Source organism: Megalopta genalis, chromosome 2 (assembly GCF_051020955.1).
Source record: "Megalopta genalis isolate 19385.01 chromosome 2, iyMegGena1_principal, whole genome shotgun sequence".
NCBI lineage: Eukaryota > Metazoa > Arthropoda > Insecta > Hymenoptera > Halictidae > Megalopta > Megalopta genalis.
This window is the reverse complement of record NC_135014.1, coordinates 8,087,028-8,112,590: the sequence shown is the minus strand read 5'-3', so window position 1 is coordinate 8,112,590 and position 25,563 is coordinate 8,087,028. Positions and strand designations below refer to the sequence as shown.

The following is a 25,563-nucleotide window of genomic DNA, read 5'->3' as shown; positions in this document are numbered from 1 at the left end:
TCATTTATATGTGGGCTATTGCGCATGCGCACACTGCTGGCGAACACGTTTCGAACTTCGTACAATTTGTGTGCAGTTAATTATGTTTGTATTAGTTAATTATTTCGTATTTAAGATTCAACTCCCCCCCCCCCTCTCTCAACAACCCAACTTAACCCACGCACATCCCCTAATGCTATGAAAAGTGGCTAAAATTATTAATCATTAATATTTCAATATTTCTATGTTTGAAATTGCAACATGTGGCGGGAAGGCCTATTCACCCAACTTGGTCTAACTCAGACCCTAAATGTGGCAGATGTAGATAATTAATGTTTTCTGTTTTATTGTAAATATTATAATGTAAATATTAATTCATTCATTATTGTTTTCCACTAACAAGTATTCAATTTATAATAAATAATTTATTTATCATATCAAAATATTTAAATTTAAAAATGTCAAATACTTAAATAAATTATAAGTGTTGAGTGGAAATATTACAATTGATTAGTTTATTTATTCTATAACCCCGATCCTTGTGCTATTTATCGGCAGATTTCATCCTATCACAGTTCAATATCTACCAAAAATGGCTACCATATTGGAAATATTGACAGTCGTATGAAGATTTTAACCGCGATTTTCTCAGTTACGATAAATTTCCGCGATATACACGTCAAAATGAATCGATTAGTGTATAGCACATGCATTTTTGTCGTCCGTCCCTTTGCTAGGAATGTACCAATTTTGAACATCATAATTTAATTTCTTCAATTCACAGCTTGTAAATGCGCCGTAGTTTAGTGAGGGATGCATAATAGAAGTATATTAAATTTTCCGCGCATGATTCATTTGGTAGCGACACATACCGCGAGAGGGTGATAGTATCGTGTTAACAGAAATATTTTACACAACCAACTCTGAAACAACACATGTACACAAATCTTTTCAGTGTATATAAATGCTAACCTCTCCAAGTAAGCCCGCAATACCTGGCAGTACTGCAGTAACGTATCTTTCGTCTTTCATGCCTGACATCTTAAACCCTAATATTGCGTCAGTACCAGCCGGTACCGAATAATTTGGCAAACAATTGTTGAAGATTCCTCGAAAATGATAGAAAAACTACCAGAAACGATTAATTTTCCGAAGGAAGAAGAAGTAATTTTGGAATTATGGAAGAAGTTGGATATTTTTCAAAATTGCTTGAAACAATCCAAAGATAAACCGAAATACGTATTCTACGATGGTCCACCTTTCGCTACCGGACTGCCTCACTATGGGCACATATTAGCTGGCACAATAAAAGACATTATAACGAGGTATGCTCATCAATCTGGTTATCATGTGGAAAGAAGATTTGGCTGGGATACTCATGGTTTACCTGTCGAATTTGAAATAGATAAAAATCTAAATATCAAAGGTCCTGATGATATTGCTAAAATGGGGATAGCAAATTACAATAACGAATGTAGAAAAATCGTAATGAGATATGCAACAGAATGGGAATCCATTGTGACTAGAATTGGTAGATGGATAGATTTCAAGAATGACTATAAAACTCTTTACCCTTGGTATATGGAATCTATTTGGTGGGTTTTTAAAGAATTGTATAATAAAGGTCTTGTCTATCAAGGTGTTAAAGTAATGCCTTTTTCAACTAGCTGCAACACTCCACTATCTAATTTTGAATCAGGACAAAACTATAAAGAAGTTGTTGACCCATCTGTAGTTGTGTCATTTCCTTTGGTAGACGAGCCTGGCATTTCTATCCTTGCTTGGACTACTACTCCTTGGACTCTGCCTAGTAATTTAGCTCTTTGCTGCAATCCTAATTTTGAATATGTAGAAGTTAAAGATCATACTTCTAATAATATCTATATTATATTAGAATCAAGTTTAGAGCTTGTATACAAATCTAAGGATCTATACACTATACAAGGCAAAAGAAAAGGGTCGGATTTGAAAGGAAAGGCATATGTGCCACCTTTCCCATATTTTTTGAATTTGAAAGAAAAAGGTGCTTTTAAAGTATTAAATGACACATATGTTACTGCAGAAACTGGTACTGGTATTGTTCATCAAGCTCCTTATTTTGGTGAAGATGATTACCGATGTTGTTTAGCAGCTAATGTTATAACAAGGGATCAAGAAATTGTATGTCCTATTGATAGCTGTGGCTGTTTTGTAGAACCAGTTCGAGATTTTGTTGGAAAATATGTAAAAGATGCTGACAAAGAAATCATAAAATATCTTCAAAAAAATAAAAGACTAGTTTATGTTGGTACGACTAAACACAGTTATCCATTTTGTTGGCGATCTGATACTCCTCTAATCTATAGAGCTGTACCATCTTGGTTTATTAGAGTAGAAGCCATAAAAGATAAACTTGTAACGGCAAATAGTAATACTTACTGGGTACCAGATTATGTTAAAGAAAAACGGTTTGGCAATTGGTTACGAGATGCCCGTGATTGGGCTATTAGCAGAAATCGTTATTGGGGTAATCCAATTCCCTTATGGATTTCAGAAGATGGACAAGAAATTGTATGCATAGGCAGCATTGCAGAATTGGAAGAATTAACAAATACAAAAATAACAGATATACATAGGGAAAGCATAGACCATTTAACTATTCCTTCAAAACGTCCAGGACAGCCACCATTAAAACGAATACCTGAAGTTTTTGACTGTTGGTTTGAATCTGGTTCCATGCCATATGCACAAGTACACTATCCCTTTGAACACAAAAAGGAATTCGAGAATAATTTTCCAGCTGATTTTATTGGAGAAGGTATTGATCAAACTCGTGGATGGTTTTACACTCTTCTAGTTATATCAACTGCTCTTTTTGGGAAAGCTCCATTTAAAAATCTTGTTGCTAATGGTTTGATACTAGCTTCTGATGGACAGAAAATGTCTAAACGTAAAAAGAATTATCCAGATCCTATAGAAATAGTAGACAAGTATGGAGCAGATGCTCTACGTTTGTACTTAATTAATTCACCTGTTGTGAGAGCTGAAAATCTACGTTTTGTAGAAGGGGGAGTTAGAGATGTCATAAAGGATGTGTTCTTACCTTGGTATAATGCATTCAGATTTTTAATGCAAAATATTGAGAGATTTGAAAGAGAAGAAAACATTACTTTTGTGTATGATGACACTAAAAATATATGTTCTAATAATATAATGGATAAATGGATTATATCTTTTACTCAAACATTATTGGGATTTGTCAAAAAAGAAATGCAAGCTTATAAATTATACACAGTGATACCTCATTTAGTTGAATATATAGATAATCTTACTAATTGGTATGTAAGAATGAATAGGAAACGTATCAAAGGTGACAGTGGCATAGACGATTGTCAACAAGCATTAAATACTTTATTTTCTGTTCTTCATACTGTGGTATGTATAAATGCCCCATTCATACCATTTTTAACAGAATTTATGTTTCAACATTTGGTAAAATTACTTCCACAATCTAAAACAAATATGGATAGTGTTCATTACCAAATGCTACCACAACCCTGTCCACAAATGATTAATGAAAACATTGAGAAAGCTGTATCATATATGCAAACTGTAATCGAATTGGGACGTATTGTAAGAGATAGAAAAACAATGCCTATTAAGTACCCATTGCCAGAAATTGTGGTTATTCATCAAGATGCTGAAGTATTGAAAGAAATAGTCTCTCTAAAGTTATACATTCTTGATGAACTTAATGTAAAAGAATTAACAGTTACCACAGACAAGCAAAAATATGGTGTTACGTTAAGAGCAGAACCAGATCATAAAATACTTGGAGCCCGTCTTAAAGGAGAGTTTAAATCTGTTACACAAGCTATTAAAGAACTTTCTGATGAACAGTTGCAAACATTTGTTGAAACAAAAGAAATTATGGTACAAGGTCATAAACTGAAAGAACAAGATCTACGTTTGATGTTTAGTTTCACTGGACCAGCTGCTGAACAGTTATCGAAACAGTATGAAGCACATAGTGAAGGAAATGTATTAATTCTCTTAGACGTTACTCCAGATGAAAGTATGCATAATGAAGGAATAGCAAGAGAAGTAATCAATAGAATTCAAAAATTGAGAAAGAAAGCTCAGTTGGTTCCATCAGATGAAGCAATTGCGTATTATGATATTCAAGACAAAAATTGTAATTTGGCAAAAGTAATTGTTAGCCATAAAGAGTTTATTGAAAATTCAACCAAAACACCTCAAGAAGATATGTCTAAAATGCCGAATGTAGCAACTGTAATTATAGAAGAAATGCAGAAAATCAAGGATGTGAATATGAAACTGGTTTTAGTAAAATCTGGAAATCAAATTGAAAATAATGTAACGAATATAGAACCATTATTAAAGTACATAAATGTTGAAATTGAAAATTTAAAACCAAGACTTGGTGCTCTAAGTTCTATTGGTACTATTTTATTAGAAGCTCCAATATCATTAATTCCTATTTCATATGAACAATTAAGGCAAGAGATTGAATTATTATTTGGTATTCATGGTTGTTCTTATGAAATGTTCATTGATAATAAACCTATGACGGAAATAACTGATATTTCCTTATTACATAAACAAACTATAAAAATAACAAAACCTGGAACACCTAAAAATCAATCATCGACTATTTTAACATATTCGGCTTGCAAATTTGTTAATATAAATAGCTGTTCAGAAAAAGGTACTATCTTTCTAGAAAATCCAAAAGGAAGCTTTCAGTTAGATCATGCAATGTTGAAACAACGATTGAAACTATTTTTTGATAAAGATAACATCTCAGTAACTTTACCTGCTGTGTTAAATCATTTACATGGTAAAACATTGAATTTAAGTTAATTTTATTTAAAAAATTCATTTCCCTCATTTATTTATTTATCTATTTGAAATGTTCAAAATTAGATAATTTCATTGTAGCAAAGTTTCCTTTTTTTATGCAAAAGAATAATATGTAATTCTAACCATTTTGTATAATGAAATGATAATAAATGACTATAATGTATAATAATATGTAAGTACATTTTATACTATTAAATACACACACATCCCTCAGGTTTCCATGCATTTACAATACATATATTCTCAGACTAAAAGATGTATTAATGCAGCAAAATATTGTACAGATATTTATTCACATACAGTAAAATAATTGTAATAATGTTTCATACTTACATTTTCCTACAAAATACTGTAGTATAATGTAGTACGGAGGTAATAGGTCCTCTCTTCGAATTTATCCTTTATAAGTCACTGACAAAAATAGTAATGAAAACTTTCTGTAAGTAATAAAAGATGTAGCTCGCAGTAAATTACAATTATAATTATTTTAATATATATTAAAATAATTATATTAATATTATTTTAACGTATATATTAAAATAATTATAATTGTAATTTACTCATCTTATATTATATATATACACACACGCGCGCGCGCGGTTTTAATTATTTTTCGTATCAATGAATATAATGGTGCTTAGAATATAATATCTATCTTCACATTTAACTTTAACATTCTAGAATTGTAAGTTTTAAAGTTTACAACTTTTTGCGCTGAAATTAAATGTTTTACTTTAACGGTAACTGCAACTTAGAATTATACGTGTCTTATTTAGATTTAAGTCACGCATGCATAATAGAATTTTCGAATCCAATAAATAAACTACAAAATTATGAATATATAATAAAACTTCTTTGAAATACAATACAGCACCATTGTAACCACAGTACATAATATTTATTATACAACTAATTCAACAATCGAATAATATTTATCAAAGATTAATTTCACATATATTGAAACGAACAAGTATTGCCTACTCACTAAAGTATTTCTTGATACAAATTTCATGTGATAACATACGTTTTCTTAAGTTATTATACTTTTATGTTAACTCAAAAGAATCTTCTCTACATATATAAATTAATTTCGAATATATTACAAATCCATTTCAACTGAAATGCGGTCGTTACTAACTATTGGATGTATTTTATTTCTTACTCAAATAAGTTATTTTGAATAATTGATAAAAATCACAATAGACCACCATGTTCTTTGTAATGTTAGGAACATATACATTTAAATGATATTAATATTAGTATTACAAAATCATGTCTCAAAGTACTTCTTGATACAACCAATTTACATTTATTCAATATTTCTGATATTATCATGGTCAGGAAAGTAATTACTGAACAATGAAACTGTGAAAATTGCAGTGAGCGCGTACAATGCAAGCGTAGTAGTTGCAGTAAAAAATTGAGCGTAGTGGTATCTAGAATACCAAGCCAAACATAACATCAGTGTTAAAACGCTCACTAACAGTCTACTCAAATTCCATTCACTATGTACTGAACTAATTCCTGTACCAGCAGGTATATCCGAAAATGACTGAGGGTTAAAATAAATTGATGATGAATTATTCAATGTCGAGGTTTGAGGTGATACAGGATTAGGTCGAGGCTGATGTACCAGACAGTGTACTACACAGTTATTGTACAATCCACATCGTTCCAACGTCTGACTGTCAGGTTGTAATACCCGACCTTTAAAAATTAATCGTACCAATTTCTGTGATTCAAGTTCTATTTGGAAATGTCTCCTGTAGGAGTATAAAATTTGATTATACTTTCATAACATATACATTCATAGAATATTCAAAGAGTTTTAAAAGTAGCAACCTTTTAAAGTCTCCTAGAAGCTCTTTGAGGCTACCAGTGACTACTTTTTGATCATCATTTATGAATATAAGTTTTATGCTAATTTCATTTGCATTATTTGCTGAAAGATTTTCAGAAGGGCATTCTATTGTATCACTGCTCATTGATGTTAATACATTTGTTTCCCCTGTGGTGTTTACTTTGGTTTGTCTTTGTAGCAATGTTGTATTATCATCATTAAATGAGTCCATAGCTTCAATGAGTACTTCTTCTGTAGCAGTTGCCTCAGGTGTTCCATGTGTTTCTGGAGACACTCCCCCATTTGTGTCTATTGCAACAATTAATTGTTAATATTATTATAATTTATCATGTCTTAAGAAACAAATTAGTTATTTAAGTTATATTCACACACAGATAGTTTTAAACAAAATTCGCTAACAAAAATGTAAATACAAATTTAATTTACTACACATTCAAAAAAATGGTATATAAATTAATAGAGTTTCACTATATTTTTAAATAGGATATATCACCTGCAACAGATGGTTCAGGACAACTTTGTGCATTGTCACTACTATCATCTGTAATCGGTTCTGCAGATTCTTCCTCTGATATTTCCAAATTTGGAGGACGATTAAAGGAGCTTATAGGATGATTAGATCGAAGCTCAGCAATACGTGTGCGTGTGCGATGTTGTAAAATAAGTACTGTGCGTATTAATGGCTGATCTGTAATACTTGTAGAACACCAGGCAAGCCAGCCTATTAAGAGTACGACCATAACAATACAAAAATCTGTGACTTCATCTCCAACACCTTCAATAAGAGTCATCTCTATAATTTAGGATTAACCTGTGTGAGTAAGAAAACAGTAATGAATCTTAAAACAATATTAATATCACTGTAAAATATAAAGAAACATATGTCTGTATGTGTTTATGTTTGCTATCCATATTTATGTGCCAATTAAAATTGGATGTATTACATACGAGAAACAATTGATTCTCTATTCATTAGAAAACTGTATAAAATGTTAATACTACGGCTTTCCCCAAAAGTTCCCCAGTATATAAATAAGAAACTGATCTTAATAAGACGAATAAGATCATAGCGAATAACTAAAATACATTTGTATTACTTTTTTCCGCGTTTCTCAATGCAGGAAATGGATGTTATTTACACGTATCAAGAAAATCTGTGTAGAAAGAACGAATCCATATATTTTCCGTTACACTGCAAAAGAAAATTCACATCGCCATTCTTGTCTTTTCTTGTCACTCATCTGTCACTACCCTCACCTTTATTTATGGGAAACACAACAGAACAAAATTAAAACTGCATCAAAAACACTTATAAAAATTTCATCTACAAATATCTGGAGATGACGCAAATAGTTTGTGACAGACAGCGATGTACGTGAACTAGTTCATAATTAATGGAAACATACACATACGAGATGCGCTGTCTTTTAATGAGTCGAAACATACTCATAGTCACAATTCATTTGCACAACATTAAAAGTTTCTAATACTTGTGATAAAGCATGTTAAAATTAACAATAAATAACATAAATTTGTTCATTTAAATCCTTTCTTAGTACTATATGTGTTAGAAAGAAACGTTAAATAAGATCTTAATTATGTTTTGTAAACTTTATACTTTAGAAAGTAAATTGAAGTACATTGATGTGTACATTTTTCATTATACTGAATACCAATTTTATCTTACATATATACGTGTTGTAAAAATATATAACTTAATTTCCTTTTCAAGTACTTTGTACATATAATGTACTATACGTAAATCTAATTCATACGTAATGTTGTTCCCAAATTTGTACAAATTTTCTGAACGAAACAATTGTGTATAATTACGTCAACTATACTTTTAAAAATAATAACTTATAATAATTTCAAATTTCATTCAATGAAATTAAAATTAAGTTTTACACGATTTTCATATATAATAACATTAGTTATTTAAAATTATATCGAATTAAAGATTTTTGACACATCATACATATAATACACATATACATATATAGGTAACATAATAATGTAGATACTGCATATGTACAATAGTACAATGCATGCATATGTAACTTAAATTTCTAAAATGTCGGTAACGATGACTGCGACACGAAAATGGTAATGGGGCTGTAGTGCTCAGTAAGTTTGCTCCTATAAGTATAGTCTCGTCTATGGTTATTGCTTTGTATACATTTTCATAAGTTTTTCGCGGGTAAAATGGCGTTGTGGAACAAAGTTTTAACAGGATTTGACAAAGACGAGGAAACTATAAATTTTGGAACACGAACGGTTGCAGAAAATAATGGCTCGTTATATGAAACTTTTACAATTGCCACGATACGATCCGATGGAGAGGTAAATTGTTATTTATTTCGTTCTGATAAAGACAAACTCATGTGTCCGGCATTTGACGGTTGGAGTTTGTTTCTATACAGGGTATTATCCAGTGTTACCGAAGTCAAACAAAATTAATCAGATTGTTTCGTTTTAAGCTTCGTTTGCGAGAAAATCGAGTTTTAAAATTGTTACAAGTCCTCATGCCCGAGCCATGAACATGATTTTTTATAAACTTGATTTATTCGAATATAATTTTTTATGAACTTTTAATTTGATTCTAATTCATATTTTTAATACAGTAGGCTTTTATCTAATGTTTGCAGTGATTGTAAATAGTCTGCAATCATTGTAATCAATGTTGAGGATTTTATTTCAAATAATTACCAATAATTTTTTTATTTTCTTCAGATAAAACAGCAGCCAAATGTTGTGGCATCTGTACAATATTCAAGGATTTGTGTAGCAATTGATAAGTCAATTACTATATTTGAAAATGAAACATGTGAAAAAATGTTATTAAATGCAAGTTTTGGTTTGTCAATAGTCACTTACTATATTTCTGATAATCGTTCATATCTATTTGTTGTATTGTCAAATGGAGTTTTATATTGTCTTTATTTGTTATCTGGACAAGTAATTTTTATGAAGTAAGTACAAAAATTATATTAAAATATTATATAGGTATCTTATAAACATGATATGTTAAACTTTATATTCTTTTTAACATTTAGAAATATTACAAATGATGGAGATTCTATAGTGACAATATTTTTACAACATGAATGTGATGAATACATTGTATATCTCATTGCAAAAAGTGGAGCTATCTTTAGGTAATTACAATATTTAAATGTTAATAACATATATTAGAGATACTTTCATTTTTTAGGGTATCAAAGTTCAACTATAAACATTTTGAAGCTGCTATTTCAAATGAAGACAATGTAACTGTGCAAGAACTTGCAGATCAAATTCAATGTACCCAATTATTTAAAGGATTTAATGACAATGAGGTTGGACTTTTGAATTTGCCCTTAACTTTTTCATATAAAGTAACATAAAAATGAAATCATAAATATTTTATAGGTAATATATGCTACCATTGATATGGTATGTAAAGAAATAACAGTAGCAATATTGTGTTCAAACATGTTGTTTATGTGGCCCAGTGAACAATATTTTAATTTTAATGGTGAAAGCTACAATTATACTAAAGTAAAACTTTTTAAAAACAATGTGTGAGTATTTGTGAATTTTTATATCAATAGTTTTTATACTACTATATAAATTAATAATATCATTAATCTGAATAATTATAGTGCAATGTTATGTTTATGTATGGATAACACATTAAACATGGTATGTCCTCGAACCTTACTTGGTTTGAAAGTATATCGAGAATCAGTATCAGATTTTGCAATAATTGAAGATATTGATAATAGTTTGTGTCAAATTCTTATTTTAACAGCAAACAAAGATGATCATAATATGTGTAAATTACGTGTTATGTCATTTCCAGGTGTGTAATGTATTCATTCAACTGATATGCATAATGATGCTACTTTATATCATAATTATTTTTCTTTTCAGATTTTGAGGAAAAATTTCAAATAGATGTTCCTATTACAGTATATCTTGTAGAAATTATGGATCCACGTGATGAAATAATCTTATTTCTGGAAGGCATTAATGACTTTCAAAATAATACTAACTTTATAGATACAATTAGAATAAAAACTGTATCAGAAAGTCTTCCAGAATGTCAGTTGCAACGTTTAATACGGAAAGAACAGTTCGACAAAGCCGAAGAGTTTGCCAAAAAATTCAGTTTATGCACAGAGCCCATTTACTTTGCAAAAGCGTCATTACTTATATCTCAATTTGGACCTTGGGCAAAAAAAAGTTCTGATCTACTTCACATAGAGGAGCTTCTTAATATATTTGAGAAAATAGAAAGTGTACAACATATAGTAGAGTGTTGTAGTAAAGCTCTTGTTCCTGACTATAAGCAGATGAGAAAAATTTATTTGTATGCAAGGACAAGAATAATGGAAAACATTGCAGTAATTTATTTTTAGATAATGATACACATACAAGATGTTTTATTAGAACGATCATCATTTTAGTGGGTGTTTTTGAAAGTCAAAATATGACAAGAGTAAGGAAATTTGCTATTAGTAGATATGAAATTGCAAACTTTTATTTTGACTTACAAAGCCTCCTTCTAACATGACGACCATATGTTGTCAAATATTTTGTATAAAATAGTTTCTTAATTTTTTTTAGATTAACACACACATTATTCATTTTAGAAAATGCCATCTGAGGATAACTTGAATCATTTGGATTTAGTTAATAGTACATTGCATAAATTAGAAACATTTCACTTGATTTGGGGATATAGACAAAATTTTGATTGTTATGATGATGATACTATGAAAGAATGGATAAGGTTTTCACAGGCAAATTGTATGGGAGAGTTCATGTCACATTTAAATTTGGTAAATCCTTTACACTATTTTGTTACTTTTAATATCGTACGATTTAATTGTGAATAAGTTATTAAAGTAGGAAACTTATTTTTGCACAGAGAGAGATGGAAGCTGCTACATTGATTTGGTCTAGGCATCTCCCAGACATAACGAAATATCTATCTGTAGAACTGGTAAAACTTATATTTTCAACTCTTGCTGAAGACATGTCTCCATCTATACTTTGGCCGTGGTTATCGCATTTTATACCCACTCTGCTATCTGTTATTCCAAGCGCGATTTGTGAAATTATTACCTGGGGATGCAAAAAAGTTAAATCGTTTGAACAATCGCATCGTGATTCGTGGCCTCAAGTTGGAATTGATTTTTGTTATAAATTTATAAAATTATTAAAATTCGAAGAAAATCATCAGTTTGTAGGTATTCATAACGAATGCTTGAGCAAAAATTCGAATTTGAAGCAACTTGTTTCTCTAATACAGGGTATGTCTGATATAAAAAAACTAAAAGATAACTACAGGTAATGCAATATTATATAATAATTAAACAAAGTACATACAAAAATAATATATTACATTTTAATCATTTTATTAATATATTAAAATTTGTAGATTAACCATATCTCTTGGTGCATATATGGGAAACCCTACTGAAGTGTCATATATATTACTGGATAAAATATATATAGAAATTATTCCGAATTTTGTTGATAGTTTTTTGAAACAATATATGTTAAATAATTCTTTGCAAAGTGATTATATTTTTTCTTCATATGTCCAAGTATGTCTTTGTTATTTTTTGAAATATCACTAATATTAAATTTTAATTATAATTATATTCTTACAGAAAATTATAAAAAATTGTAAAAGTTGGTGGTCTGGAGAAAAAGCTCCTTGGGAGAAACGAGTTGTTATGATAATTAATTTAATTCAGGATGTAAAAGTATGTTTACAAGTCATTACATTCGATATCTGTAGTTCATACATCATTCTAATTCACACACATTTATATTTTAGACTAGATTACAACAAACTTTGGAAGTATTAAAAAAAGCTTCAGTTCCATGGAGTTCAACTATAGTGAATCTAGCAGAAATAAGTACTAATTTAGATCACACTTTAGCATCTCAAGTTAAAATAGAATTTAGCTGTGTTTCAATAAAGCTTATATTAAAGAAATATGGATATGAACGTATTGGTATAAATAGTGTTAGTAAATACTTAAAATATTATGCGAGATTTCATGATTTATATTTAAGCAGTTGAAACTAAAATTGTATATTTATTTTCTCTTTTAAAGAAATTAATTTGTCGCATTATAAAGGAAAATCACGAAAATATGATCTCAGATATTCAACAAATTACCAAAAATGATCCATCATTACAAAAAAAGGCATTTTCATCGTGTATAAATTACTATTTATCCAAAGGGTGAACAATTTAAATTAATGTATATATTAAAAAATTTATTTAGATAAATTTATGACAGACATTATTTTATAGGAATGTTTTGAAAGTAACTGAAATATTTAATTATGTGGAGACACTGGAGACTAATATTTTATTATTTTGTTGCATACAAATTGTGAATTATGTATCTGCTAGTTTAACCTTGAAGGTAATTCATAATTCTATTTTGTGAAATTTTAATTTTAAACTTGCATATTATTTTCTCACAACTATAATTTGTTATTTAGACTACACCTAAATATATTGAACACTACATTGAAATGTTTGGCTGGATAAAACTACAATTGGAAGAAATTTCAAAAAGTGGCAAAACTCAGTCTCATTATTGCCACAGCCTCATTACTAGTATGACTGAAATAAAGTCATTATATCTATTAAAAACTGAATTCCAAATTCATGTTAAAATAAAAGAATATATGTTGGAGAAAAAGAAAATATTAGAAAATTATATTGAAAAATTGTGCAATGGTATGAAATAATTACATTTATTGTAAAACTAATAATGAATCGTTTATATTTTCAATTGTTCATGATCAAATTTTAGAGGGTATGCAGAGGAATGATAACTTTATTACACTATACAGAGAGATTATAAAAGTTGCCAACTTACTTAAGTTAGAACAACTTGATGCTGTATCTCTATTGTTGAAGAAAACAAAAAATATAGACATATTTAAATATTTTTCAAGGTATATGAATATACATATATTTCCGCATATAAAACTGAAAAGAGTATGAACTAGTTTTTTTACTATTCATTACCGTTTAGCTCTATAGGAGGACAATCAAGTTTAATACCAGATGAATGTCCATATATATACAAAATATGTTTAACAATTTTACAATATACTGAAATGGATGAAGATGCCGCAATCGCTATAAAAAATTTAATTTCTTCCGCTTTGTGCGTTTGCCTCGATAGTACGTACTTGTTCATTGCAATCGAGTTAGAAATTATTATTATCAATCTTATTCAAGTAAAAGCTCTATAAACTACTTAGTAGTAATTACTTTCACTAATTTTTACATCGTGTTTTAGATGAATTGCAGTCTGTATTATCATTAGCTGTTTGGATCAATTTATATCAGGAATGCTTCAATAAAGGTAACAAGTATGGTTTGAATCTTTTAGACGCACAACAAGAAGAAACTTTAAGAACAAATTGGAAATTATACACGGTATATAAAGATTTAGCTATTGCTGCAGATGGATTCATGTTACCATTGTTTAGAGATATGATCTTTATGCAACAATTTTATCTAGTTAAGCAAAAATCTTGTAAGTTACAATTAATAATAATAATAGTCATATGAAATAATAATGATAATATATAATCTTTTTATTTACGATACAGGTGTTAAGTATTTAATAGTAGTTGCAGGTGCTGAAAATTCTAATCAAGAGTTATTAACGAACTTACTGAATAAGATAAGAAAATTAAGAGCAGAACATAATGATTATTGCTTCCTACAAATTGTTAAGACTTTATATTTCAATTCTTGTATTATGACAGATATAAATTCTGTTGTAGTAACAGAAATCAAATCAGTTTATAGCCATTTTTTAATAATACTATTAAAGAAAGTAATAAGTTCACGAACATTTGATCTTTATCTTGGATTGTCCTGTTTGTTTATGCTATCCGAGATGGATACATGTAAATGGATCCCTTCTGCCTGCAAAGCGTATGTATATTGTTTAATGTGAATATAAAAATAATAAATAGTAACAAATATATTTCTTCAGGTACCAGTCAGATTGTACTCGGCATTTAAGAATATCAATCCTTGCATATGAATACTATCGTTTATGTAAAAACAAATCATCTTTGCAAATTTATAAGGATAATAAAATGCTGCATTCTTGGGCACAAAAATTATCAAAATATTCTATTTCATACAAGGGTTGGATTTATTTTATTACAAGAGTCTGTTTTCTGCTACGTTGAATCTATTAAATATATACTTTAAAAAATATTTGCAGAAATTTTAACAAGTGATGCGACAACTAGAAGAGAAATACTGCAACGCGTTATGCATTACAATGATAATGATATGATACCCTTGTTCCAAGATTTTTGCACTGATTTTGATTTTGATGTACAAGATTGTTTATTAATTTATTTACAAATTATAATAACATCTTGGAATCCAAAATTAAATGTATCTAATGTCAATGGAAAGGAGGGTAAGTCACGGTATGATATCGTTATTTCTTTTAATATTTAATTGTAATGTTCACTCCAACTATATTTTCAGAATTACATATTGATGAGGATGATGTGAACGATTTAAAGAAAAAATGCAAAATAGTAGCTGCTAAAATTTTAAATGAAGATTTTCTGCAAAATTCTGTCACCACTGTTTTATCAGAAGTAAAATGACTACCGGAACCATCAAAATATTATAGACTATAATTTTTTCAAAATCATATACGTATTCATTATTTTAGGTCAATTTTTATTATTATGAAGTATTTATAATTCTTATGGACCTCATAGAAGACGAAAATATTGAACGTAGAAATTATTTTTGTTTTCTACAAAATTATACTCGAAATAGGTAAGCATCGTAAAAATAATCTTCAGACTAAATGAGTACTTTATTTGATAATTTTTTTTGTAATTTCAGTCAACCCACACAAGCAGAACGTGATGAGTGGATGCATCTCAATCCAGGATATACATCTCTACCACCCATAGCAAAGTGGCGGTTACCTTTTCTGCCGAAAATTGAATTATGGACATCTATAAGTACAACTTTGCTTGCATATTTTATATTATTTATACATTGCATCATTTATCAGACGTTATCATTTAACTTCAATTCTAACAGAAATATTTATATGTTCTATTTCTTATGATTTCCTTGTTTTATACAGGATGACTCTAAACAATGTTTAAAAGAAAAATTAAATAGTTACCGATTATCTGATAATAGTTTTTCCATGTAGACGCATAGAGAACATGTGAAAATTGTGTTATGAAATCATTTAACTTTTGTCTGAATCATTTTTTGATATACTTAATTGAGTCAATTTAAATGAATCATCTTATATATCTCAAATGTTCTATTTTCTCATTTATTTCAGCACCAGAATTAAACTTAAAAAGCTATGAGAAGTGGTTAGATATAGCACCTACACTTAAATTACAACCGCATATATTATGTACATTGGCCATTAAAGGAGAAGTGACAAGAACGTGGGGAAATAAACATAAATCAGAAGAATGGAGTCTGAGCCCGAAAAACAGTAGTTTATTAAATGATATAAAGAAATGCATAGAACGAATGACTGGGCCAAATGCATTATATTATGGCACTGCAGCATTATATTATGTTGTGAATCATACACCTCCAGGTATCCTGAAATTCCTAAATCATACATTAATTTATTTCAATAGCAAGGACACGATAATTTTTTTATATTTACTAGGTGCTGACCGAGTAGCTGCTGTGGAAGAATGTTATAAATATGCTCTATTATCAGTTAAAAAATCTACTAAATTTGAAGAAGGCATGCTTGAGGTACATTTTTTCTCTTGATTAATATTATTCTGTAAACATAACAATCCATCATTCAATATTTTTTTTAGAAAATAAAATTTAAATATTTCCACTTTACGTCAGAACATATCTTACGTACTCATGGCTTAGGAATTCCAGAGTACTTATCACTGATTGGAAACCCGCATCAATTAGTCCGTGAATTATACACAGATGCAACTATACCGCAAAGATATCGATGTATCACAGATCATAGACCTGATATAAATGCTGCAGTTCATGCGATCAATGAGCTGTTTCCTATAAATCTGGTAAAACTGCGAATGGATTTATTACAAGAATGGCTACAACCAGATGTTAAATACATGAAATTTAATCAAAGTATTACAGATACATTTTCAATCATTGTAAATTCTGAACCAAAATCAAATTCAGATGATAATTTATTGAGGTATAGAGTTGTATTTATAAAATTTATTTCTTGAATATTCCAAAAACTCCCTCAACTTATGATAATGCATTTTTAGGGCTTGCTACATTCTAGAGCATGGAGATATCGAATTATCAGCCAACTTTTTAATAAATATAGGTTTTGGTGAGAACTATGAGAATTATACTCCTGAAACGTGTTACAAAGCTCTTCATGTATTACAGCTATTAGTTGACACTGAGCAATTGGAAAATTTAACTAAACGCGATATTCAAACAATTAGGTTTGTACTTATCTTCGAATTTACTTGCTTATTTAGCTACTACATACATTTCAATAATTACTTTACAGAAAACATATGTGTTCCCTGAAGTACATATATAGACTAGAATCGTTAGGAATTATGTATAACATAAATACATTCATAACAAGTTCTAAAGAGGAATTAGTACGTGTATTAATGAAAACCCAGAGTCACTCATCACAAGCTCTTGTTCTCATTGCACAAATATGCATTGACTTTAAAATATATGAATATACCTTGTGGGATAAAAATTTAACCGAATTAGCTAAATTGTTAATGGTAAAGATTTATATTTTTCCAAAATTAAAAATCAAATGCACAAGATTTGTAAACTTATACTTAATTCATTATATTTTAGATCAACGATCTTAAAAGGATTCTGTTACATGTACGTAACGTAAGTGCAATTGTAAATTCCAATGGGTACTTGTTAGGATGGCAAGCAGTAATTCTGGAACCATTCAGAAAAATGGATTCGACTCCTACTCAGGAACAAATTGACAATTGTATTGAAGCATTACAATTGTTGTACTCATGCCCTGTTGTGCATATGTTATATTTTAGCGACATTATAAAATACTGTTTTCAGTGTCAACAGCCTCATTTAGCTGCTGCAATTTTACCTTTTTTGAATGATGATGATAAAGAATACGTTTTACGAGTAAGTAATTTCATTAATATAATAATTTTTCCGAATATGTAAAGGTTATTCTAAGAAATTGTTATATGTCTAGGAAATAAAAAATACATCCCACGTTAAAAAGCTCTTGGAAGATTTAAATAAATTATTATTAAGTGGAATACTTTGTGTCTCTTATGTAAGTATACCAATTTATTGTTAATTAATTATATACAACTTTTATGAAATAACTTTAATTACTATTATGAATGTTACTTTTTCAGTGTCATAAAATGATAGAAAATGCATTATTAGAAACTAAACTTTAAAATATAAATTATTTACTATTTTCATAATTTTAGTGTAATATGTATTTTTATAAAATATTTAATAAATATCTGTAACTGACTATACATTATTTACATGGAACTGCAATAAAATTCTCAAAACAAATGACTTGTCACAATCTAATGAATTATTAAGTTGCATCAAATTTGGTTATTTAAAAAACAAGTTTATTAAAAATTCGCTTATTAAAATTCGTTTATTAAAAATTTAACTCACACCATTCCAAGGATCATCATAATCCTCAATTAACAAAGATTTATTTCTAAGTAATTTTACTTCTACTCCTTCCTCACTTGGTTTAGCTGACAGTAGTATACAACGATGTACTGTCAAGAATGCAGGATTATTATTACTTTTGCCAAGTACTAAATCGATTTCATCTTCAACATCAACCTAAATATTGCAAATATAATTTAATTTATTTCTTTTTTATGTTTCGTGCATCTTAATGAATTATATAATTATATTATAGAATGAAAAATCAGTTATGCAAGCTATTTTAATTTTTCATTAATAACTTCATTCATTATGAGTGCACGATGTTACTACATCTTTCTATTTTGAAATTTATTCTTACCATCTTACTCTTTTTCAAATATTTTTGTCCATTGACACGAAGATTGCTATTATAAAATGCTTTATCTACTTTGCTACAAAAAAATAAAGTCAGTTGAATATCAGTTGAAAGGAGAAATTATTTAACTATTTGCTGTTTAACATTTGATAATTAAAACTTTAATTACTTATTTAAATCATATTTAATGATAATAACATACTTGCGTGATAATCCAAATGCCACTTTAGTAACAACATCTAACCGAAGGGAAGGTATCGTAGTATTAATTACTTTCGTAGTTTTTGTTTGTAAATAATTATCGACTTTTGATTCCTCTTCATCACTATCATCTTGTCCCTAAATATGTGTAGTCCAAATAGATAAATGTATTTCATTTTTGCCGAAAGCAATATAAAAGGCTAATAATTTTATATCATTGTAATTACTCGTTCTGAAATCTGCTTGTTGCTCTTTAATCTCTTTTGTGTTATAGAAATAGGGTTCGTTTGTAAATATGAATAGGTTAGATCCAACCTATGTTGTTGACAAATAAATGTCATACAATATAATGTATGATACATTCGTCTATTTTTAAATATTGTATGTCGTACAAGATTTGAAGTGGTTCTCCACAACATCGTATATTCTCAAGTTTAAGAAATTCTTTTTCTGTTACAAATTACAACATTATATAAGGTTATGTAATACTCTGTATTTATATGTGGATATGTATGTATGTATGTATGTATGTACACAATATAGTCAGGTAGGAAGCATGTGTAGCGGTGATTTTAACAATCCCGTCTTCGATTGAGTATTATATATGTACTGATATAATCTACGAACTCACGCTAAATTATCAAAAGTTCATCACTCCACCGTCGACTGCGCTGAGATAGAAAATCTTCAAATCTTACAACTCAGTACTGGTACAGGCCAGTACAGACCATTCAAGACTAAGATTTCTCTTGTTTTGTTTGTGAATTTAATGTAACCTCATATATTAAAAAGAAATGGAAGAAAAATTCATTAAAAAGAGTCTCCGTAAACAACAACGAGCTCATCACAGACTTCTTAAAGATATGAATATTAAATGCTGTAATAATCCAACAAAGGTTATTATTTATGTTAATAAATATAATTCACAGTATTCTTAAATGAATAAATACTAAAATCTACTTGCTCATTTTGTATCCCGTTATAGTATTTGATGATTTGCAATGCTGGTTTGATAACTGGACTCAAACGAGAAACATTACAAAATATTACAAACTCAACTGTTTCGAAATATGATATAATAATGCCACCAAATAAATCCTATTGTTTCATTAAATTTTATTCAGTGGAAGATGCTGAATGTACATATAAAAAAATTCATGGTCATGTAAAAATTAATGGTTTAGATACACCATTATATGCAACATTTACAGAATCAGGTACTATATTAATTAATTTAATATAATTATATATTAATACATAATTAATACCATATTAATATATCATATTTAATATAAATCATACATTAATAAAATTTAATTAAACATATAATTAAAAATACTAATTAAATATATTTAAATTATGTTTTAGTTCCTGATGTAGATGATCAGTCATCTCATGAACTTCCTCCAGGACTTAGATTAATAGAAAATATTATAACTGAAGAAGAAGAAAATCATTTATTGAGTACAATTGATTGGACTAATGAAGGTATTATAAATATTTTATGCCTAATTAGTAGGTGGTATTTACCTTACATATATTTTTTACTTTTTAGAATCTGTTTCATATGATTTAAAACATAGAAAAGTTAAACATTTTGGCTATGAATTTCAATATAATTCAAACGAAGTAAATCCTGATATACCAATTACACCTATTCCCGAAGAATATCAATTTTTACAAATGTTATTTAAGCAATATCACAACGTATCATATGAATACGATCAGTTAACAATAAACCATTATTTACCTGGGCAAGGTATATTACATGAATCTTTATTTACATATACATATATACGAATCTTTATAACATGAAGCTTTATTTATCAGATTTTCGTAATGTTTTAATAATTTAAGGAATTCCTCCACATGTTGATACACATAGCGTCTTTGAAGATTCTATATTGTCATTGTCATTGGGTTCAGCATGTATTATGGATTTTAAACGAGACGATGAGAAAGTCAATATTCTTTTACCTCCTCGTTCATTATTGATTATGTCGGGAGAGGCTCGTTATGCATGGTCCCATGGAATTTGCCCCAGACATAATGATATAGTCAAATCTACAGATGGAACAACGACACAACCACGTGGTACAAGAGTGTCATTTACATTTCGAAAAGTGAGAAGAGGTGATTGCCTTTGTGCTTTTCCACAATACTGTAACATTAAAAGAAAATCTCCCACTACTCTTATAGATGATAAAATAGCAACAGGACTAGAATTCTCTTATGTACATAATGTATGTGTTATAAATTATATACTGCTACCTTTTGTTATAAGAAAGAAATTGTAATGTACTTATTTATAGGTTTATGAAAATATTTCAAATCATTTCAATGAAACTAGACATAAGCAGTGGCCAAACGTTTTAAAGTTTCTTCAATCATTAAATCCAGGTGACATTCTGTTAGATGTAGGTTGTGGAAATGGCAAATATCTTCATGAACAACATAATATATTTAAGGTATAACTTCCCTGTATTTTTTATTCATTTATTTCTCTATATTTCATACAATTAAATTTTAAAGACCATTTGAAAAAAATTTAAGAAAATATACACAAAGATTTTTACTGCATGAAAGATCTATAATAAAAAACATTTAATATTTCAGGTTGGATGTGATCGAAGCCAAAATTTAATGAAAATATGTTACAAAAAGAAATTTGAAGTTTTTTTATCTGACTGTTTATATTTGCCATATAGAGATAATAGTATAGATGCAGCAATAAGCATAGCAGTAATTCATCATCTTTCAACCCATGAAAGAAGAAAACAAGCAATTGCAGAATTGGCACGACTTCTTAGACCTAATGGAAAATGTTTAATTTATGTATGGGCAAAAGAACAAGAAAAAGATTCTACTCAAACTGCATACCTAAAGTATAATACAAGTAAAAAAGATAATACACCGTCATGTGTACAGAAATTAACAGAATATGGTGTAATATTACCAGTTCATGAAAATCGTACAAAATTTATGTCTACAGATATGCTTGTTCCTTGGAAAAGGAAAGAAGGAGGAAATTTTCTAAGATATTATCACGTATTCGAAGAAGGGGAACTACCGCAGTTGTGCTCACAAATACCTATGGTTAAAATAGAACACGTATATTATGACGAAGGAAATTGGTGTGTAATTTTACAAAAAGAATAGTGAAATAATTTGATTTTAATAAAGTATTTTTGTATACGGAATTATGTACATTTTGATACCTTCTTAAATAACAAAACTATAAACAGAAGTTAAAAATATGACAGATACAAGAATTATAATGCTTTAAATGATTTTATCTTTATTGGAAAAAGAACAAAATACATGGAATATGTGTACTATACAGGGTTTTAGATATAAATAGTCCCTGATATCTAGTTTTGTCATTATAAACATGAATAAAGTGTAAGTAGACAAGACAAGTGCACTGTACAAAGCTCACTCTGCTTGACTTTTACTTGCTATTGTGCTTCAATTGTATAACATATTTAATAGTAATATAGATTAATATTATTAATAATAGTATTATTATCATCGTCGGCATCATGGTTTTCATTATAATTATTACTATTGATATTAATATTAATTACTTGTATTAGGTATCGCTTGTAAATATATTAGCACACCTTATTCACATAAAAATAGTATCCAATTATGAAATTAATGGAGAACGATGATTGATATCGAACGCTATTTCCAAAAATTGCAACCAAATTTTATAATAAGTGTAACTTTTTTAGATGTTAATGTCAATAGTGTACATAATATATATATAACGATTGACAATACTAAACTATTAGTAAAATTGTTATATATTTTTAATTGGCGAGTGCTTGATTTGGGACAAAGTATACTGTCCTTTGCTGTTTCATTCATGTTTTCAAGACTTACACAGGTCCAACTTCTTCAGGATCATAATTTTTTACTCTTTTGTTGTATGCAATTATTTCCTAAATAATTGAAATGTTAAATGTTTACTTATACTTTTAAAATATGTTAAATAACTTAATAAAATTTGCTTACTCTTTCATATCTGGCTCTATCTTCTTCTGCTATTGCCATATATTTTGACTTTGTTTGAAGATCTGTGCTCATCCATAATTTACCCAATTCTTTGGCAATGTCACCTACTCCCATCTCTGGATGTAATTCTCTCATTTTACCACGTAGCTCTTGACAAAAGTAAAAAAATGCAGACCTGAAAAAACCCTTATAAATAAACCATCAAGCATAGTAATCAGTAGTAAATAGACGTACAATGCTCTCTTAGGCGCATCTTTGTCCCTGTATCTTTTTGTTCCCCTACGTGTCGGTTTCTCTGTTTCATCATGGCTTACATAATGTCTCTCATAGTAATGCATTTTTTTATTGCAATGTGCCCCATCTTCAAGATGTACAATCTAATAACATAACATGTAATTATTAATATGTACACTTCTATCGTATAAAACATTTCTTGCATTATATCATACAAACTTACTTCATTCTTCACTGGTACTGCATTAAGAATAAAATTTTTACTTTGCATATTTGACCATTTTGTTTGATTATTTGAAACATTCGAGACATTGCCAGGTTTCATTACTGGTTCACCACATTCTAAGAGTTAAATAATTAATTAAATAGATGATTGTCAGTTCATATAATACTTCTGTATTCAATTACATTTTATGTCAATCTTATTTAAATACATAACTCATTATTTAGTATGTAGTATAGTATTATGTAGTATCAAATATAGTATTTGTATTTGAAAATAAAATCAAATTTTACCTGAAGTCATATTTGTTTGACCAACAATCATTGTATCTCTCATACCAGAATTCAAAGAATTATCACCTGTTTTTGTAAGATAAACATTCTTCCTGTCAGTTGATTCCATGTTTACAAAATGTTTTCTTGTAGAATTTTGTGCCCAGGAACCCAATGATCTTTATAAAAGCATAATAAGCTATTTAAAATATTATTATCTACTTTTACTGTTGAAAGGAAAAATTATTTTACTCAACTCTGAATAATCATCATATAATGTTATAAATATAAGTACTTTTTATCCTCTTATTTCTTGAAAACAAAGAAGTTATTTACGTTTTATTTGTATTTCCAAGATAGAATTGTCAAATTTATTCCCATTTATATAAGAATTACTAAATATCAAATTATAATTTTCAAAAGTATAGTTTAAAGAAAATATATAATATCCATTCTGATAACCTTAATAATCGTCTTATAGAGCATACAAAAATGTAACATTTTTTCACAATTCTTAATAAAAAAGTTCCTAATACGATATAATTCACTCCAAAGATATATCTGGTCAATAATACTGGAAACAACTTTTCTCAAATTATTATGGTTTGTGTAATTATAGTGCTAAATATTTTGACATTAAATACATAAATAGTCTGTTTCTATAAGAAATACATAAGTCTGTTTCTATAATATCACGTTTCTGAAATAGCATAAGAACATATTGGAAATAATAATATTAGATTTTATTCTTACATGTATTAATAATACTTTCACGAAATCTAAACAAAAAACGATATCGTAGAAGAACAGATTCTTTCGTTACGATACAAACTACAAAAGAACTGTATGTAGTCACATCGCATACTTTCGTTGAAAAAAAAAAAAATATGTAAGTACGAACAATACGGTAATAATAGTACTTACAATAATAAACCAACCAAGATATTAATCCAAGGTATTAAAACTTTCGAATGTAATATCAACATGGGAGTAATGGAAGCAAGAAACCAATGTAACAGATATTTGCCTACAGATGACGTACAAAGGCAATCGCTGCTACAACAACACAATATAAAAGCTACTTCTCGTAGCTCAATCCGAAAAAGTTAAGAGGAAGTAAATAAAACTAGATTTAATTTGATTCGTAAACAGTGTTCCAACTTACCAGCAACAATTGAATGACAGCGTTGCAAAAGGAGTGCAGAAAAAGCGACTATAAGTAACGCGGAACGTAACTTATTAAGCATCCATTCCACAGATCGGTCCTATCTATACACATCTATCCGTACGTATCACGCGTACCGTGATCAGCATTATATACAGAACACGTACAATGTTTGAATGCAACTTTTTACCAAGCACTTAAATTCAGTTTAATTGTAATACCAAATATTTAATGATAAAGTACTTGCCAGTTATTGAATCATAGAAAGCGAGTTATTGACAACAGGACTCGATGTTAAAAAACAGATCGTATAAACCAAGCTGATTGAAGCAGATATGACCGGGCATGGCCACTTTGTGGTTGTATATATGTACATGCATATACATCCATGCATAATGCGCGCACGCGAATAACACACATGCATACAAAACTCTACATGTATATTTTTGCAAAATTTTAGTTTTAATTTTATTAAACATTCCTATCTTTTTATTTGTATTCTGTGATTGAAATAAATAGACGTTAGTGAAAATTTAGAGAAACATTAAATAATTGCGACTTAAAAATAATGTTAAGGGGGATTCATATGCTAAGCCATGATACTGCAAAATTAAAATATTTGAAATTGGTACCTTTAATTTTAAATTGTGTTATGTATTTTGGCTACCATAAAGCCA

The 25,563-nt window shown here is 28.7% G+C and overlaps 6 protein-coding genes across 19 annotated transcripts; 3 read left to right on the top strand and 3 right to left on the bottom strand.

The window, feature by feature from the left end:
• The first annotated feature begins 623 nt into the window (after positions 1-623).
• On the top strand, positions 624-5,013 carry IleRS (Isoleucyl-tRNA synthetase). 2 transcript variants are annotated; one of them, XM_076528822.1, is made up of 2 exons: positions 624-1,574; positions 1,647-5,013. In XM_076528822.1, exons 1-2 carry the CDS (start codon positions 1,096-1,098, stop codon positions 4,840-4,842), a joined length of 3,675 nt encoding a protein of 1,224 aa, XP_076384937.1. In that variant the 5' UTR covers positions 624-1,095; the 3' UTR covers positions 4,843-5,013. The 2 variants fall into 2 exon arrangements, with proteins under 2 accessions (XP_076384937.1, XP_076384938.1); XM_076528823.1 differs by having other exon boundaries at positions 1,166-1,304; positions 1,385-5,013.
• Positions 5,014-5,661: 648 nt separating this feature from the next.
• Positions 5,662-8,103, bottom strand: LOC117218364 (transmembrane and ubiquitin-like domain-containing protein 1). Of its 4 annotated transcripts, XM_033466680.2 has the most exons (5): positions 7,961-8,103; positions 7,801-7,895; positions 7,197-7,514; positions 6,685-6,991; positions 5,662-6,605 (listed from the first exon to the last, which is right to left on the bottom strand). In XM_033466680.2, the coding sequence occupies exons 3-5, from the start codon at positions 7,492-7,494 to the stop codon at positions 6,152-6,154; spliced, it is 1,059 nt and encodes a 352-aa protein (XP_033322571.1). In that variant the 5' UTR covers positions 7,495-7,514; positions 7,801-7,895; positions 7,961-8,103; the 3' UTR covers positions 5,662-6,151. The 4 variants fall into 4 exon arrangements, with proteins under 4 accessions (XP_033322571.1, XP_033322572.1, XP_033322573.1 ...); XM_033466681.2 differs by lacking the exon at positions 7,801-7,895; XM_033466682.2 differs by having other exon boundaries at positions 7,843-8,095.
• A 446-nt stretch (positions 8,104-8,549) lies between these two features.
• Positions 8,550-18,302, top strand: rod (kinetochore component rough deal). Of its 3 annotated transcripts, none has more exons than XM_076528816.1 (32): positions 8,550-9,046; positions 9,437-9,675; positions 9,760-9,861; positions 9,918-10,041; positions 10,115-10,266; positions 10,348-10,547; positions 10,619-11,091; positions 11,341-11,529; positions 11,619-12,040; positions 12,132-12,300; positions 12,367-12,462; positions 12,537-12,728; positions 12,820-12,950; positions 13,023-13,137; positions 13,217-13,457; positions 13,534-13,678; positions 13,759-13,910; positions 14,029-14,268; positions 14,366-14,675; positions 14,737-14,894; positions 14,974-15,177; positions 15,249-15,364; positions 15,442-15,551; positions 15,621-15,742; positions 16,081-16,350; positions 16,426-16,517; positions 16,586-16,947; positions 17,024-17,209; positions 17,278-17,509; positions 17,589-17,891; positions 17,965-18,048; positions 18,134-18,302. In XM_076528816.1, the coding sequence occupies exons 1-32, from the start codon at positions 8,909-8,911 to the stop codon at positions 18,176-18,178; spliced, it is 6,114 nt and encodes a 2,037-aa protein (XP_076384931.1). In that variant the 5' UTR covers positions 8,550-8,908; the 3' UTR covers positions 18,179-18,302. The 3 variants fall into 3 exon arrangements, with proteins under 3 accessions (XP_076384931.1, XP_076384929.1, XP_076384930.1); XM_076528814.1 differs by having other exon boundaries at positions 14,345-14,675; XM_076528815.1 differs by having other exon boundaries at positions 8,554-9,046; positions 14,363-14,675.
• A 72-nt stretch (positions 18,303-18,374) lies between these two features.
• Positions 18,375-19,735, bottom strand: LOC117218368 (mitochondrial transcription rescue factor 1). 2 transcript variants are annotated; one of them, XM_033466686.2, is made up of 5 exons: positions 19,604-19,735; positions 19,200-19,422; positions 18,974-19,110; positions 18,775-18,847; positions 18,375-18,590 (listed from the first exon to the last, which is right to left on the bottom strand). In XM_033466686.2, the coding sequence occupies exons 2-5, from the start codon at positions 19,389-19,391 to the stop codon at positions 18,405-18,407; spliced, it is 588 nt and encodes a 195-aa protein (XP_033322577.2). In that variant the 5' UTR covers positions 19,392-19,422; positions 19,604-19,735; the 3' UTR covers positions 18,375-18,404. The 2 variants fall into 2 exon arrangements, with proteins under 2 accessions (XP_033322577.2, XP_076384954.1); XM_076528839.1 differs by having other exon boundaries at positions 19,507-19,642.
• On the top strand, positions 19,729-22,172 carry LOC117218293 (tRNA (carboxymethyluridine(34)-5-O)-methyltransferase alkbh8). 3 transcript variants are annotated; one of them, XM_076528826.1, is made up of 8 exons: positions 19,729-19,868; positions 19,958-20,189; positions 20,341-20,460; positions 20,528-20,731; positions 20,830-21,215; positions 21,285-21,440; positions 21,589-21,857; positions 21,965-22,172. In XM_076528826.1, the coding sequence occupies exons 1-8, from the start codon at positions 19,767-19,769 to the stop codon at positions 22,071-22,073; spliced, it is 1,578 nt and encodes a 525-aa protein (XP_076384941.1). In that variant the 5' UTR covers positions 19,729-19,766; the 3' UTR covers positions 22,074-22,172. The 3 variants fall into 3 exon arrangements, with proteins under 3 accessions (XP_076384941.1, XP_076384940.1, XP_076384939.1); XM_076528825.1 differs by having other exon boundaries at positions 21,589-21,868; XM_076528824.1 differs by having other exon boundaries at positions 21,589-22,172.
• A 72-nt stretch (positions 22,173-22,244) lies between these two features.
• LOC117218367 (high mobility group protein B1) lies at positions 22,245-25,242 on the bottom strand. 5 transcript variants are annotated; one of them, XM_076528837.1, is made up of 8 exons: positions 25,134-25,230; positions 24,887-25,000; positions 24,646-24,777; positions 23,743-23,900; positions 23,450-23,568; positions 23,227-23,369; positions 22,993-23,167; positions 22,245-22,919 (listed from the first exon to the last, which is right to left on the bottom strand). In XM_076528837.1, exons 3-8 carry the CDS (start codon positions 24,705-24,707, stop codon positions 22,857-22,859), a joined length of 720 nt encoding a protein of 239 aa, XP_076384952.1. In that variant the 5' UTR covers positions 24,708-24,777; positions 24,887-25,000; positions 25,134-25,230; the 3' UTR covers positions 22,245-22,856. The 5 variants fall into 5 exon arrangements, with proteins under 5 accessions (XP_076384952.1, XP_076384950.1, XP_076384951.1 ...); XM_076528835.1 differs by having other exon boundaries at positions 24,887-25,242; XM_076528836.1 differs by having other exon boundaries at positions 24,646-24,774; positions 24,887-25,242.
• Positions 25,243-25,563: the final 321 nt, after the last annotated feature.

Coding starts and splice junctions, on each gene's coding strand:
- IleRS (XM_076528822.1), top strand. CDS start 1,096: ATGATAGAAAAACTACCAGAAACGATTAATTTTCCGAAGGAAGAAGAA. Junction 1,575..1,646: donor TGGTATATGGAATCTATTTG/GTGGGTTTTTAA, acceptor TTTTTCAACTAG/CTGCAACACTCCACTATCTA.
- LOC117218364 (XM_033466680.2), bottom strand. CDS start 7,494: ATGACTCTTATTGAAGGTGTTGGAGATGAAGTCACAGATTTTTGTATT. Junction 6,992..7,196: donor TCCTGAACCATCTGTTGCAG/GTGATATATCCT, acceptor TTGTTGCAATAG/ACACAAATGGGGGAGTGTCT. Junction 6,606..6,684: donor CTTCTAGGAGACTTTAAAAG/GTTGCTACTTTT, acceptor ATACTCCTACAG/GAGACATTTCCAAATAGAAC.
- rod (XM_076528814.1), top strand. CDS start 8,909: ATGGCGTTGTGGAACAAAGTTTTAACAGGATTTGACAAAGACGAGGAA. Junction 11,092..11,340: donor GAATAATGGAAAACATTGCA/GTAATTTATTTT, acceptor TATTCATTTTAG/AAAATGCCATCTGAGGATAA. Junction 13,911..14,028: donor TTTGTGCGTTTGCCTCGATA/GTACGTACTTGT, acceptor ATCGTGTTTTAG/ATGAATTGCAGTCTGTATTA.
- LOC117218368 (XM_033466686.2), bottom strand. CDS start 19,391: ATGTTGTGGAGAACCACTTCAAATCTTGTACGACATACAATATTTAAA. Junction 18,848..18,973: donor GCATTTGGATTATCACGCAA/GTATGTTATTAT, acceptor ATTTTTTTGTAG/CAAAGTAGATAAAGCATTTT. Junction 18,591..18,774: donor ATTTGAAAAAGAGTAAGATG/GTAAGAATAAAT, acceptor TGCAATATTTAG/GTTGATGTTGAAGATGAAAT.
- LOC117218293 (XM_076528824.1), top strand. CDS start 19,767: ATGGAAGAAAAATTCATTAAAAAGAGTCTCCGTAAACAACAACGAGCT. Junction 20,461..20,527: donor AATTGATTGGACTAATGAAG/GTATTATAAATA, acceptor TTTACTTTTTAG/AATCTGTTTCATATGATTTA. Junction 21,216..21,284: donor AATTCTCTTATGTACATAAT/GTATGTGTTATA, acceptor ACTTATTTATAG/GTTTATGAAAATATTTCAAA.
- LOC117218367 (XM_076528835.1), bottom strand. CDS start 24,707: ATGTTGATATTACATTCGAAAGTTTTAATACCTTGGATTAATATCTTG. Junction 23,901..24,645: donor ATCTTGGTTGGTTTATTATT/GTAAGTACTATT, acceptor GCTTTTATAAAG/ATCATTGGGTTCCTGGGCAC. Junction 22,920..22,992: donor ATAGAGCCAGATATGAAAGA/GTAAGCAAATTT, acceptor TCAATTATTTAG/GAAATAATTGCATACAACAA.